Below are 16289 nucleotides of genomic sequence, written 5' to 3' on the forward strand. Positions count from 1 at the left end.
TCTGATTCACTCCAAAATAAATATGGCTGATCTTTGTCAGTCCTCAAACACCTCTATTAGATTACATTGGAATTTGGATCAACAGCGCCCCTAGGACACTTCAAGGGTTATATCTCCATCATACATCATCGGATCCACTTGAAATGTAGTATACATGATCATGAGTTAATGATGGACATGTTGACACAGTCAACTAATGACATCATTATAGCCCCGCCCACAAACAAACAAGTGAGGGCAGCTTCCATTAGGAATGTCCGATTTACTCCAAACTGATTATGGTTTATCTTTGTCAGTCCCCAAACATTTTTATTGGAGTACATTGGAATTTGGATCACCAGCGCCCCCTGGGACATTTCAAGTGCTCTATCTCCCTCATACATCATCGGATCCACTTGAAATTTAGTATACATCATGACTGATCAATGCTGAACATGTTGACACAGTTAGTTCATGACATCATTTAGACTCCGCCCACTAATAAACAACTGAGAGCAGGTTCTCTCTGGAAGGTCAGATTTCCCCCAAATTTTAAATGCTTCTCACCAGACCAGAATTCTGCATTAGTGAAGATCATGATATGACAGTCACAGCGCCACCTAGAGGCGACATTTGGAATTGAACGGCGGCCTCATTGGTGGCGTGCCGCCGGCGATGCCAGGCTCCCGCGGTCGCTGCACAGGCCGAGTTGCGCTGAGGTGCGAGGGCCTTCAAGGCTGCTTGCAGCTTTAATTATTGTTGCTCTTGTTAAGGTAACGTCAGTTGGCCGACTATGCGAGCCGATAGCCCAACTGATTAGAGCAGTCCACAATAAGCATTTGAAAACTACCAAATTTAGCAGGTGTTCACTATACATTTGTCCTTTTATATGTATCAAATATACCAAAAGTAGTAGGAAAACTTTTTTCTTCTCTGATTCAAAAAATAAATAAATTGGACCATGTCACATAGTTTTGCTTCCCATAAGGTCTCACACAACATAAAGGTTTCCCAACATTTTTAATCAAAATGAAATGTGTCTCCAGAAACATGATTTTAGCATGTGGCTATGTCTGGTGGAATAAGTTGAACCTGACATGACAGATAAGTAATTTGAGTTTATTTAGATTTTTCTCTATTGTTGTGAGATAAGAAGGAAGTAATTCTAGAGTTGCCCCGAGTTGTGGTGACAGAGTAAACTGATTGAAGCTAATGGTTGTCTGTCTGATAACAATCGGTTACAAAGGCATTGAAGGACCTCCAGTCAATTTAAAAAAAAGTGGGAGTGGGAGCATTTTAATGATTCCATATGAATGCTGTCAGAGTAATGAACAATTTAGGAAAATATTGCTGTATATGCCCCTGGCTTATGACACTGAAGTTATTGTCTGATTTATATCTTACTATCAGCAGTAAAGTAAAGGGCTGTTCCTCATGAATACAAATAGAATATTTTGAATCCTTATTTGGCAGTAGGAGTCAAATGACCGTGCAAACTTGGAAAACAAACCAACATTTGGGAAATTATTCTAAAGGAGATAGTTCTCCTTTTTCACATTTCACTTTTTTCATTTTAAGTTTCCTCTTTTAATTCTGGCTTGCTTGTGCAAGGAAGCTGTGCTATGTGATTGTAACAAGGAAAACTCACCACAGTTCTCATAAGACAAGTTATTTAAGATACCCTTTGGACAAAGAATTCACACCAGAAGAACAGATCCCCTCATGCTTCTGAAGAAGGTCTAGCAAATAAGAGTGTGGGTAAAGAATATTTGTTTTCCTGCAGCTCTGGGATGTATATCAGTGCATTCTTGTAGGCCGGTAGACTGGGTGGGGTCTTTTAGGATTAGGCTTGTCACTCTCAGATGCCATCAGATCCTCAGATTGTTATCTGCACTGTTTGGAGGCCAAACGAATACCTCACTTATTTCTGGTTTCTTTGGGTCCTTTCTAAACAGTTTTTTAGGGTTCTGGTTACCTTGGCAACACAGACATTTGAGATAAATTTTGATACTAATTCATGACAATAGGTTTAGTAGATCAACCTGGCAAGACCTGCTTTGACCTATTTATAAATGCCTTATTTAACTTTTCCCTGATATAAGACAGGATCTTAGGTGAAGAGCTGTATGATTTTGTTTTTTGGATATCCCCCACAAATGCTTCTCTTTAGGGCAATGTCTTCCACTTACAACCACAAGCAACAAATGTCATAGTGCCACTCATGGGCCACAGTTGGACTAACTTATTTGCCTCAAAAGACTTGATGGAAAAGTGTTCGATTAAAAAGAAAACTTTTTAGCGTCTTTTATGGAGTTACTTAAGATTTGCTTCATTAGAATACAAAAATCTTAATACTGCATACAGAGAAATAAGCAAACACAAAGCTAAGTGTTCTGTATATTTAGGGTTATTAATTTAATTCGTATCACTATTTGGATTTGGCTTTTGAATTTGAAGGCCACTGCTATTTGTTTAATCCAGAGTACACACAGGAAGAGGTCCCACCGATTACAGAACGGACAAGGATAGAATACATGGGCAAAACTAAAATAATTTGTATTTTTCTGTTGTTTTTTATTAAATATTTTTTATTAAGATTTCTTCATCTACTATACTGCTCATTTGGGTTGTAATTAAATATGGACAGAGAAATTGGCTGATCACTAGTATAGACCGATTTTCTTCCAGAACCGGCTGGTCAGAAAGTCATAAATTGAATACTCTCGATAGGACACACTGATGAAAGACACTATTTAAAAGCAAATTGAGAAAAATGCCTAAGGTTCATTCAGGCTGCGAAATAGGGAGAGAGAGCAAGACGGGTAGCATAAAGGCTTAATAGAGTGCAGCAAAATTTATGATTCTATTCTTTTAAACTGAAATGAAACATGCTTTACTGGGAAATGTTGGCAACTTTAAGTAAAAGTAGGGATACATATTCTTTAGTAATACACATACTGACCAAGGCTAGTGCAACAATCCTTGGTGACTTCGAATTTACATAAGTAATAACGACGGGAACACTGGAAAAAATTAAGAAAGGAAAGGTTGACCAGAACTGGTTCATTTCATGGTGCTAGTTGAACTGGTTCAACATTGGTTCATTTCTGTGCCACAAGGTATCCAGATATAAAATACATTTCCTCAAAACTGAGGCTTGTTCCAGTTGTTGTCAGTTTGTGGCTCTGTCTGCAGAGTGTTATTAAGATCCTCAGATATAAAGGGGAGAACTTTCAGTTTGACACCATGTAAGAAAGCTTTGGAGAAATAAAGTGTAGATATTGAGTAACCCTGCTGTGTTGACAGAGCATTTTAAAACAGTATCTGGTAGTATTCTTGGTATTCAGTAGAGAAACAAAACAAGATATGAATATATGCTTTGTTAGAACATTGCCCCAGGCAACTGTTAGTTTCTTACATGAGCTAAACGTGGCATCACCTTCATAGCTTCCTAACAGTGCTGAGCAAAAAGCCTTTTCTTTATTGACTTTTAATGAGTCTGGATTACATTATATCATCTCTAGTGCAAAATCTAAAATACTTGATTTAGGAGATTCTAGGTTTTCCCAAACTTTATTTCTAAATCTCTCATTTTGTTTTGGAGAACCTGATATTTCATGTTGTGAGCTGGATGTATTGTTACACTTCTACTGTTTGTGTGAACAAGACAAAGCTCCATGTAAAGCTGTTTTACCATTATTTCAGAGTATATTTACCGTTAGTACAGATTTTCCTCCTGAAATAATGATGCAGTTTATGCTGAAACCAAGAGGTGAGGTTGCTGCAGCGTCCTCACATCAACATCTATACAGAAACACTGCATACATGAGGAACCCAGCCAGTCATCAAAGAATCCGTATCGCTCTCAAGCTGTTTGTTACTCTTTTATTTTGCAGCCCCTCAGGCTCCATTCATGCCCGGACACTCCGTCACACACACACATGCACACACACACACACGCAAACACACACACACATACACTCACTCATGCAGACATTGCCGGTCATGGCAGAACCAGTGGTGAATCGCAGTTTGCAAGCCTTTCATTTCTGCAGCAAATCTATTGGGCTTTGCACAACTCAGCATTTGATAGAGGTTCACAAGTTAACTGATTATTGAATCGTGACATACTGTATTGTGGGTTGTTTGCAGTCCCATTGCAATTGCTTCACTAAGGTGACCAATGGAAAAATAACTCAAGCTCTGCTTTTTCTATTGCTTTTTACTCTGAAATATGTTCCAACTACAAGGTTCATACACAGTCTGAAAATTCTTAATATCCCAACTTTATTCCCTGTCCCTTTTCTAAACATGGTATCCTTTCATCCATCCATCCATCCATCCATCCATCAGGTTCCAAACATGAAGCCAGACCACTATAGAATGCAAAACAAATACATAGTAAGTTTTAATAATTATTGTTGAAATTGTAAAAAAAATTATCTCAGAACTCTGGAGTCTTAGAAAGTATTACATTTTGAGCAATATGTGAAGGATCTTTGTAACAAGTTTTTTAATACATTTTTTAATTTTCCTGATCCGTTCACACAGCTTATTTCATGTAAGAATACAATAATTACACACCCTGCCCCTGTCATTGAAGAGCCTTGTTAAAAGCACAGCTCGAGTGCCTGATTTGTGACCATTGTTAGCATGAGGCCTAATTTTGTTTTCTCTCTGTAATCTCATCCTGTTTTTTTCTCACTTTAGTAAATGGAGCACCATATTGTTTTTAATGCACTCGCACAGCAGCGCCTCTCAAAGTCTTTCTCACTCTCTGACCCAGGAGAGATTAGAGAATATCTTTGCAGCCAGCATTCTCATTGTCACCACAGTCAGGCTGGAGAACTATTCAGCGTTATCACAATTGTAACTCGTCTTAATCCGGGCACATTCAGAGCAGCCAATGAAGCCGATCGGGTGGAGGGCGACAGGAAACGGCTAATTGTTAGGAAAGTCGAAACCTCTTTTTAGCCTGCGGGCGCCGTGAAAAGTGGGTCCAGATAATAGAGTGGAGGGTTTTCCACGTTCATGATCTGTGACCTTAAAGTGGGCTGGCCTGATCTAAAGGACACGGGCGGGTTTGAGCGCAGCAGAGATATTGAACCATAAAGACAAACACCTTTAGGGAGGAAAAATGGGCAGAATCCTCAGTAACAGCCCAGCATTTGGTAGACTCTGCATTTGTCAGCTGCCTTTCCTGACACCTCCCTTGAGTTTTAAGTTCTGTGATGTGAGCTGGGCTATAGATGACAAAGGAGCCACCCCTTGCTCCTTAACCCCAACTGTCTGTTTCATATTCACATGCTGAAACAGCCTGTCCTCCAGCATCAGCTATATCTTACCTGTTAGGACCTCCTGGGATTCCGTGTCCTCATAATTTTGTTAGGACATGATGGATGACATCTGAAATAAAGTGCTGTCAGATATTTGTGATATTTATCTCACCCTCACATGCAGGCTTGTTCATGACCAGAGATTATTTTTTAAATGTTTTGAGGAGATTTTCTTCCCCTCAGTTTTTTTGTGGGTTGGAGTAATTATGCCATTATATGCGGTCTGCATCATTGCTTTTCTTTTTTTATACCACAGTCTGAATGGCTCAATACCCAGCAACGTGGAGATCAAAAACAACACTCTGTTCTTTAAGGGGCCCGTGACCTACGACCTGGCTGGAACCTACGTCTGTGATGCGACCAACGGCATCGGGACGCGCACTGGAAGCGTGGACGTCAACATCACAGGTAGGTGAAAGTACGGCTGCCGTTTCCGCTCTTTCTCTTCGGTATCTCTGGCATGATTTGATCAATACAGTGTGCGTCAGATTAGCTCTCCTTTTAAAAGTATTCATACACCTTGGATGTTTCTCACATTTCTTAACATTACAACTATAGACTTAAAGGTTTTGGGGGGATTTCATGCGACAGACCCACACAGATTAATGCATTACTGTGAAGTGGAAGCAAAATTAAACAGGAATAAAATGAAACATGCCTTCATCTAATTATAAAATAATCTCTAATATATATCAGTGTTAATACATACAGCTGTTGTTTGACAGTATCAAAGTTTTGCTAGAATATTAGAGAACAAACATCATCATAACGACAAAGGAACACACCTGACAGGTGAAAAAGCAGCTAAGATGCCCATGCAAACTCTAAAGGAGCAGCCATTTGTTTATAGGACAACTACTAGTCCCTCACTCACAAATGGCACATAGGAAGTCATTGTTGAGTAAAAAGCCATTCAAGGCCCAGTTTGCAGTTTGGTAGAACAAGGTGTTCTGGTCAGGTTGGGAGCAGAGTTGAACTTTTTGGCCTGCATGCAAAACACTATTTCAGACTGGAATCAAGTACTTCCAATAACAGTGAACACATCACACACACCAAGAAACACAATGTTGATATCATTGTCATGGTGTGGGTGTGCTTTTCTTGAGGAGGTACAAGATGGTTGCTCAGAAGTGATGGAGAAATGGATGGAGGCAACAGGCTCAAAATGCTACAGGCTAAAAACGACTGAAGGCTAAGAAAGAGGTTCACTTCACAGCAGAACAACTAACCTAAACATTCAGCCAGAATTACAGTGTCTGACTGTCTGATCAAAGCATGTTCGTGTCTTAGAATGGCCCAGTCAAAGTCAATGTCTAAATCCAATCAAGAAACAGGAGGGTAAATACAAATGCAAGCCACATTCTCAGATTTTTTGCCTGTAAAAAAAAACGATTACCATTTTGCCATTTTTAATTTTTCTTCCACTTCATAATTAGGCACTACTTTGTTTTGGTCTAATACATAAAAACACATAATAATACATTTTGGTTTGTGGTTGGAATGTGACAAAGGTAAAAAAATCAAGACACATGAGCACTGCGTCATGCAAAGACCAGGAGATTGTCACAAATCATCTGTGCTTTTCAGTGTTTGTGTGTCAGAGTTCCACACTGCTTGTTAGAACAGATCCCCCCTCCTATCACACATCCAAACTCGTTTGAGAGCAAACTACCGCAGGTTTATTATCACCGCCCAAAATAACATCCAGGAAATTGGGGGTTTTAGGTGAGGGCACTGTATTGATCATAACTTGCTTAAACTGCTCGTGCCTCCTCTGCTGTTGAAATTCTTTCTTTGTCTATTCTGGGGGGGAAACAAAATGCCGAGCAAAACTGATGCAGTTTCCTACCCTTCCACATAATTGTTGGCACACAAACTCTGCGGTTCCTCTTGGTTCTAAGCCAGAGGAGACCTACAAAGCCTGTGCTATCCATTACAAACCAGATCTCGCTATACATCCTAAAGATTAGGGGATCTTCCCCTGATTGGTAGCAGCTGTATGAGTGGAGTTTGGGGGACGGTTCCAGTTTTGATCTGGTGGAACTGGAAAGACTGTTTTTCTCTCTCTTAGCTGCTTGGTTTCTGGGAATCTGGCGTGTTCTAACTTGCATTGCTTTGCATGTTAACCCGTGTCTCTGGCAATGCCGTGCTTGTTGTGAAATGAACAGCTGTTCCTCACAGTATCATTTGCTTGCGCATCCTCTCTTTCCATATGCTATTTCTCTTGTAGGGATATGACTATAAAAAAAAACATGGAGAAGTGAGAAGTGTTCCAATTTAGTAGTGCAATAATATAAATCTCAAAAGCTCTTAAAGGACCTTTCGAAAGAGTAAATCACTGTGGACCAGCTTGTGTTTGGCATAAAGAACTGAGCCTCTTTTAAAAAGACAAAGCAAATGCACCAAAGTAATTTTCCATTTCTCCTTTTTTCATTGATCGCTCAAATTAACAAACCACAATGCTGCGGTCCCAGTAGCCTTTGTTTATTCTCCTCATTTGTCTGCATAATTTTTATTGTGTGAGCAAAGTGAGCAATGCGTGGGTACATGATTGTAGTCTGCTCAGTTTCAGTTTGTCAAGGTTTTTTTTTTTATTATTATTTTACATTTGCAACCGTTTAAAGGCTTCCAGATTGCTTTGGCAGCAGGTGAGACAAGAGGAATGATGAATGTCGAATCTTTGAAATCACTCCTTGTTCTAAGCAGGTGGATACAACAGTGGCAACTTTCTGTGAAGAATAAGCTCAACGAGTGAACATCATATTATAAGGAAGAATAAAACGACATATTATTGTCCCTTTCCTGTGACTTTCGGGCTTTTTGAAAGTACAAAACAACAGAAGACATTTCTTCAGAACAGCCTGAAACTGCTTGCTGAGGCTTCTCCTCCTGAACTTTATACAATGGGTGAAAGATTTGAATAATTGTTACCAGAGGCTTGCTTGACATGTTGTCAAACAAATGCTGAGGAATAAATGCTCTCATTCAGATTTAGACTGGACCCAGATGGATTGGGTCTTTAAAGAGGCAGCAGCCAAAATTGACAGAGGCTGACACTAGGTCCTGGACACCCCATAAAATGCAGTTATTAAAAAATAAATGGGGATATTTAGAGATGCTCATTTCAGCTACTTCTTTTCTACATGAAGTTAATATTTTATTCAACAATAAATGCAATAGAAATACATTATTCTTTACCTTATTTTCACTCATTGAAGTTTACATGTGAACTAAAACAGCATTAGCTTTAGACAACCACACACTCATTGAGACCCTTTTAATATAAGCCACACGCCTTTTTTGAAATATGAAAAAGTTGTTTTTTTTACTTTTTGTAAATGTTTGCAAAAGTTCCCTTTATAATTGAATCTGCAATCATATCCGTCCTTTCACAAATACAAAATGGTTCAGTGTAATTTTATTTTTTTGTAGGGCCTCTAAAACTGTATTTTAGCATTTCACATGTCTCAGAATTTCATATTTTCTGCCTGACAGATTGAAGCTGCTTTCATTTCCACTAAAGAAGCCCCATCCTTGACATCTGGAAATACATACACTGCGAAACCTGCCCTGAATATTAAACATCACACAGCACCTGGACATCTTTTTGTACCCTCTGAACTAATAAGCTGGCTGGAAACAAGCTCCAAGTGTTGTTCTATACTGTTAAATTGCCAGAAGCACTGAATTTCCCAAAGGGTACCATACAAGCCTTAAAAGCACGTTGCCGGTTCCCATAGTAACACTGTCAAGTTAAAGGGAGAGCAGCCAGCCTCTCCTCCTAAAGCACAGTTCAGAGGCTCAGCTCCAGCCCCGTCAAATTGCAGAGCAGCTCAGAAATGGTTTTAGATGATCTGAAGCGATGTAATTCAATGCTTTTTATTCAAACTGACAGAGGCAACGCAGTTTTGTCTTCATGTCTCATGCTTGTGCAAAACAAATGCTTTTAAACCGTCATATTCAATAAATTAGAATATAATAAAAAAATTAATTTATTTCAGTAATTTAATTCACTAGTGAAACATATATAGATTAATTACTCACAGATGATGTTTTCATCGTTATTTATGTTGATTTTCAGCTTACAGCTAATGAAAACACGACATTTAAGATTAAAACATTACATCAGACCAATAAAAAACCAATTATTATTGCAGAAATATGGGCTTAATGAAAACTTGGCTTAAAGGTTATTTTCAAAAAGTACTTATAGTCTGTTGAGCCTCATTGGAACACATTTTAATTTTATAAATATGCCTGTAGGTTTTATACCTGCGCCTGTTAGCTTTATGTGGATATTTTGAAACCTGATATTCACTGTGAATCTGGGCTCTGAGGGTTGGAAATTGGATTGATGCTTATGTGAATCAATGCATGTTAGAGGTGAATTTTTAGTTGAAACTTGAATGGTGAATTCTGCTGTTATTGTAAGTATTTATAAGTATATATTATAAATATTGCCACCTAAGTGTTCTTTGCAGTGTAGGAAAGTGACAACGTAACAGCCTCAATGCATTTATTCAAAAATTAAATATGCTGGACTGGTGGAAAATATAAAACTTGCATTTTTCTCCTTGTTAAATTCTGATTTTAATGATTCTGAGATTTAGTGGCTTCAGAGGAGCTGAGAATCAATAGCTCAGCCAGATGTTCTCTTTAGCCTGCAGTCAACTTTAACAAAGTAATGACAAAAAGGAAGCCTGAGCAATCAAGATTTAGAAACATCTTCAAGCTCAGCTATTTTCTGGAATATGGATGAATTTGGCAGTGGCTCTCTTTGTTTTCATATTGAAGTTAATTTTTAGATTGACAGGGTAATATGCAGCACACCTGTCTGTTAACCAGCCCCCGCCACCTGTGTTAGGGAGATAAAATGTCCTTGACAACTTGTTTGTATGGGAGAAAAGCTATTTTCTCACTATGGGATGCAGAGCTGATGGAGCTCTTAAAGGAAAGCGTATTTTAATCAGGCTTCTTTTACTGACGGATTGGTGGGTGCTGTGGAGCTGCTGATATCAGCGGGGCCATGGAGAGCCTTGTTTCAATTAGTTTATTGGAGCTTGGATGGCATCGACAATAGTAAGTTGCGCGGGTGATGGCAGCTTTCCACCAGGACACGTGTTCTGCAGATATGGTGTCAGAATCTAATGAAGTACTTCTTGTTTTTTAATCAATCCTCACTCTCAGGGAAGAAAGGCGGAAGAGGAAAACTTCATGCAATGCTTCCCGGCTCATTTACATGCAGTTTAGAAATCTCCTGAGATAAAGTTGACGAGTCGTCAGATATGATTAATCAGCTAATCACCAACAGGCATCAGAGGGAGCGCTAAAAAGTAAAGACAATTAAACAAGCTCCACAATGGAAGTTATTTTTTGACCAGTCATTCTCAGCAGCTTTTTTAATTGACTAATAGGAATGCCACTCAAGCAGTCAGGGGAAGCCACAGGAAGATGACTGAGTGAAGCAGTTAAACCTCAAAGATCATCCTCCAGCTCATGAGAGCTAAATCAGTCTTTCATTAGGATAATCAGCTTTCCACCACCGCACTCTGTTTTTGTGTTTGAAACAAATGAATGTCGCCACCTTAAATTTCTTCCCAGCACATAATACAGCGTGATTAATGGCCGTTTGGTCAGGATGGCCTTACAATTATGTCATTATCGCCCCTGAGAAAGCACATGTGTGGTTTTCGCTCTTGGCAGTTAACAGTAAATTGACATGTGGGAAAGTTTTTTCTTTCCATATTCTTGGATATATTTGTTTACTAAGTTTGAGATTTATTCTCTCACACAAAAGCCGGTTTCTGTAAAAAAACAGTTTAAAGACAGCACATCATTCCGGGATCAGCTGGAAAGACTAACATCGGATCTGTTTAACATGGCCTTGGCACATGGGGTAAACTGGATGGAGTGTGAGTCTTCTCTTCAATTTGGAAAGAAAGCATGAGAATGGATGCCTCTGTAAGCACATGCCTATCGGTGCCAACATCTGTTTACGCTTTCCTGAACAAGCAATAGATGGCTTTGTTGGAGAAAATCAAGTTACGAGGGAAAATGGTGGCGAGAATAGAAAATCTGACACGTGGTGAAAATGAGTCGAATAAAGTGGGGACCATTCAGAAATATAAATAAATAAAATATGTCCACGTGATCGTGTGAGATGCCCCAATGAATCTGACTTTTGGAATTTAATGAAGTAGCGAACGTGGAAGCTAAAAATAAGCTGATAGGCTAACAGCATCTGGGAGCGAAGCAGAGGTGAGGAAAAGAGCAGGAGGCTGTTTACATGACTTTACGTAACATCCTGTGACAACCTCTGCTACTCGCTTACTGTCGCTTTCTCCATCCTCCATTTCACTGATATGAAGGGAATAAAGCACATACAGGTCCTTCTCAAAATATTAGCATATTGTGATAAAGTTCATTATTTTCCATAATGTCATGATGAAAATTTAACATTCATATATTTTAGATTCATTGCACACTAACTGAAATATTTCAGGTCTTTTATTGTCTTAATACGGATGATTTTGGCATACAGCTCATGAAAACCCAAAATTCCTATCTCACAAAATTAGCATATTATTAAAAGGGTCTCTAAACGAGCTATGAACCTAATCATCTGAATCAACGAGTTAACTCTAAACACCTGCAAAAGATTCCTGAGGCCTTTAAAACTCCCAGCCTGGTTCATCACTCAAAACCCCAATCATGGGTAAGACTGCCGACCTGACTGCTGTCCAGAAGGCCACTATTGACACCCTCAAGCAAGAGGGTAAGACACAGAAAGACATTTCTGAACGAATAGGCTGTTCCCAGAGTGCTGTATCAAGGCACCTCAGTGGGAAGTCTGTGGGAAGGAAAAAGTGTGGCAGAAAACGCTGCACAACGAGAAGAGGTGACCGGACCCTGAGGAAGATTGTGGAGAAGGGCCGATTCCAGACCTTGGGGGACCTGCGGAAGCAGTGGACTGAGTCTGGAGTAGAAACATCCAGAGCCACCGTGCACAGGCGTGTGCAGGAAATGGGCTACAGGTGCCGCATTCCTCAGGTCAAGCCACTTTTGAACCAGAAACAGCAGCAGAAGCGCCTGACCTGGGCTACAGAGAAGCAGCACTGGACTGTTGCTCAGTGGTCCAAAGTACTTTTTTCGGATGAAAGCAAATTCTGCATGTCATTCGGAAATCAAGGTGCCAGAGTCTGGAGGAAGACTGGGGAGAAGGAAATGCCAAAATGCCAGAAGTCCAGTGTCAAGTACCCACAGTCAGTGATGGTCTGGGGTGCCGTGTCAGCTGCTGGTGTTGGTCCACTGTGTTTTATCAAGGGCAGGGTCAATGCAGCTAGCTATCAGGAGATTTTGGAGCACTTCATGCTTCCATCTGCTGAAAAGCTTTATGGAGATGAAGATTTCATTTTTCAGCACGACCTGGCACCTGCTCACAGTGCCAAAACCACTGGTAAATGGTTTACTGACCATGGTATCACTGTGCTCAATTGGCCTGCCAACTCTCCTGACCTGAACCCCATAGAGAATCTGTGGGATATTGTGAAGAGAACGTTGAGAGACTCAAGACCCAACACTCTGGATGAGCTAAAGGCCGCTATCGAAGCATCCTGGGCCTCCATAAGACCTCAGCAGTGCCACAGGCTGATTGCCTCCATGCCACGCCGCATTGAAGCAGTCATTTCTGCCAAAGGATTCCTGACCAAGTATTGAGTGCATAACTGTACATGATTATTTGAAGGTTGACGTTTTTTGTATTAAAAACACTTTTCTTTTATTGGTTGGATGAAATATGCTAATTTTGTGAGATAGGAATGTTGGGTTTTCATGAGCTGTATGCCAAAATCATCCGTATTAAGACAATAAAAGACCTGAAATATTTCAGTTAGTGTGCAATGAATCTAAAATATATGAATGTTAAATTTTCATCAAGACATTATGGAAAATAATGAACTTTATCACAATATGCTAATATTTTGAGAAGGACCTGTATATGGTGAGAGGCGGTGATGCTGCCTAAAAAAAGGAATCACCTGAGTAGATGTTCTTGCACTTCAGTCATCAGCCTCAGTAAAATCTGTGATAGAAGCAAATGAGCTAAGTGCAGAACATACCTATTTCCAAATACGTGCTACCACAACAGCAACAAAGCGTTTTTGAGTTGGTCAAAATGGTATCTATGGGAAGAAACTTGTGCCATCAGAAACTGAATTTGAATTGCTCTGACTGAATCTGTATTTGTGTAATTTCAAATTAAACTAAACTAAATATAACGGTTTAAAACTGAATTTGTTTGCTTTGAAAATTGCTTTGCTTGTATTGAAAATTTTGCTTGATTACTTTCACTTTCAGGTCTGGTTTTTTTGTGTCACACATCCGGGTCCTTGAAGCCACAGATTAATCAAACACAGATTTAATGATTCACGGATGTTGTTCACTATTGCTGGGTCCAAATTCAGGACTGCATCCTTTGAAGAACGCATTTGTAGGCCGATAATGTCCTGGATGAGAAAACGAATGCTGTCCAATCTCCAAGGTTCCAACAAATGCGTCCTTCTTATCCCCAGATTTGAAGGATAGGTCCGGTGTATCCTCCGTGGCTCACTCTATCCCATGATTCATTGCGGGTCGAAGTAGATTGTTCAAACGGAAGTAGCAAAGGCCGGAGGAGAGAGAAAAGCTGTGAATAAAATTGGATATATTGCGCATTCTGTGAAACAACTGAACGTTTACAATGTTTTTAGACGAGAATGTAGTTGTGTAAACCTAAAATATCTGATCAGTTTATCAAGATATCGCTTAATTACACAAATATGCCGATATGTTCGTCCCCGGCTCGCCTCTCCAGCTGTCAGCTGACCGGGTGGTTGAGGTGCGCTAAACCCCGAGAGAACAGCTGACTCCCGGCACATTGTTTTCAAAACCCCGCTGGGTTTCCCCAATGGGTGGAAGTTAAACAGATATAATTCAGTCAGATGAAATCTAATATTAATATTTGGTTTATTTATAATAATAATTATTATTATTACTATGCGAATAAAATGATTTAAACTTTGTTCCTAAAGTTAATATGTTAGTGTTTAAGTTGTTGAAAACTTTACAAATAAATTAAATAAATGGTATTTGTCATCAATGTATTTTATCTAGTGTTAGATTTTTATATCTATGAACACAAGAAATATTTTCAACATTTTAAATGGTTGAATAATGAACAAGATCATAAAACAATAAAATTTTAAAACAAAACACCATTATAAACCATCAGCAATATGTAAAAGGGTAAATAAAAACCGTGTAGTTATTTACAGTAGAAACAGCATTACTAACCTTCAGGCTCCATTTGTTCGGCTTCACAGCTCTGTGCTTCACGCTAACGCGGTTGCTAGGCAACAGATGTTACGCCGAGGTAAGGGCAAGAGTAACGCAGACCGGCGTAACACCGGCGGCAAACTAGGCTAATCTGGCATGTTTAGCTAATAACTGGAGGTTATTGGAAGTGTTGCTGTTTGACCATCTTTTGTTTACATGACGCTTCTTATAGATGGTAATTTTACTTGGTGATTGACGTCCGACAAGCTCATGTAGCTGCACTGCTGCAGCTCAACATGCCGTAAAGGAAGTTTAAGGTGAAGTGAAACGTAAATCCATGGATCTTTGTTTGATTAATCTGTGGCTATCCTCAAGGACCCGGATATGTGACACAAAAAACTGAATTTTGGAACTGAAATTAAATTACAGATCTGAAAGTAATCAAAATGAATTTTTAATACAATGAAATACATTTTAAAAGCGAATTAATTCAGTTTCAAACCATAAAATTCAGTTTCAATTTAGTGAAATTCATTTTCAAACCAATGCATTTCATTTCAAATAACACAAATACAAATTCAGTCGGAGCAATTCAAATTCAGTTTCTGATGGCACAAGTTTCTTCCCATAGGTATCTCTGAGGGTAAATTTTTATCTTGTACCAGAAATTCTGAATGTGATGAAGAAACCTTAGCAAATATTATGAAGCTACAATTGTTCTCTGCATGCACTTGTCATAAATTCTCCAGAAAATCTATTTATACTGTCACTTTGAAGCTTAATTTTTGGGATTTGACTAATAAAATCTGGAAACTTTTGGTTTATCCGATAAAGATTTTATCACATTGGCTGCAGCATCGCTGAAAACTGTAAATATCAGGGCTTCAGTGCATTCAGGAAATTACTTTTACCAGACTCCAGGCTACCACAAGTCCCCAGAACAACTCGAGGGCACTTGTGCATTGATTCTTGAAGTTGTTAGAACCCTACTCTGGTGGTAGAGCACCATTTCTCGTGTGAATATTTTCTGGGTTTCTGTTGTGATGGTTGTGGTTTACAGTAGCAATGTCGTTCTGGATCAGATAAAACTTATTTTAAAGGGTTTCAAGAGGATTTGACACAGAAGCAAATGACCAATCCCAGAAAATCTCCTATGCACTGCAGACTTCAAGGGATCCAGTTTTCCGTTTGTTTTTATATATATATATATATATATATATATATATATATATATATATATATATATATATATATTTTGCCATGTTATAAATACAACTTTTAATGTATTTAATTGATATTTTACATTTTAGTGCAACTCAAAGTTGCAAATAATTCTGAAGTGGAAGAAGAATAATCCTTGGAGGATTTGCATATATCTAGAGCTCAGGTGGAAGTAGGGTTACCCTAAGTAGTAGTTAAAAACTCCACATACACTCCACATACCTGAAGCATCGCAACACCATTGTTGTAGGAAAATCATAAGAAGTCCAGTTTACACTTTTCTCGCAGCCGGTAGGAAACATGTGAAAGAAGGCGCACTTTCTAGCCTACATGCAAAACACTATGTGCAAGAAAATGACAGCATCATGTGTCTCAGGTTTGTATTGAATCAGAGAACTGAAAACAAATGCCGACCACATTGTTTTCAATGTCAGTCATTTT

At 39.0% G+C, this 16289-nt stretch overlaps 1 protein-coding gene across 6 annotated transcripts in view; it reads left to right on the top strand.

Annotated features, from left to right (window-relative positions):
- nectin1b (nectin cell adhesion molecule 1b) overlaps positions 1-16289 on the top strand; it is a 275781-nt gene that overhangs the window by 88318 nt on the left and 171174 nt on the right. For all 6 annotated transcript variants that reach the window (XM_047392149.1, XM_047392148.1, XM_047392146.1 and 3 more), the window contains exon 5: positions 5572-5723. In XM_047392149.1, coding sequence (XP_047248105.1) covers positions 5572-5723 — 152 coding nt within the window. The remainder of the gene's footprint in view (positions 1-5571; positions 5724-16289) is intronic.

Source organism: Girardinichthys multiradiatus, chromosome 18 (genome assembly GCF_021462225.1).
Source record: "Girardinichthys multiradiatus isolate DD_20200921_A chromosome 18, DD_fGirMul_XY1, whole genome shotgun sequence".
In the NCBI taxonomy this organism is placed as follows: domain Eukaryota; kingdom Metazoa; phylum Chordata; class Actinopteri; order Cyprinodontiformes; family Goodeidae; genus Girardinichthys; species Girardinichthys multiradiatus.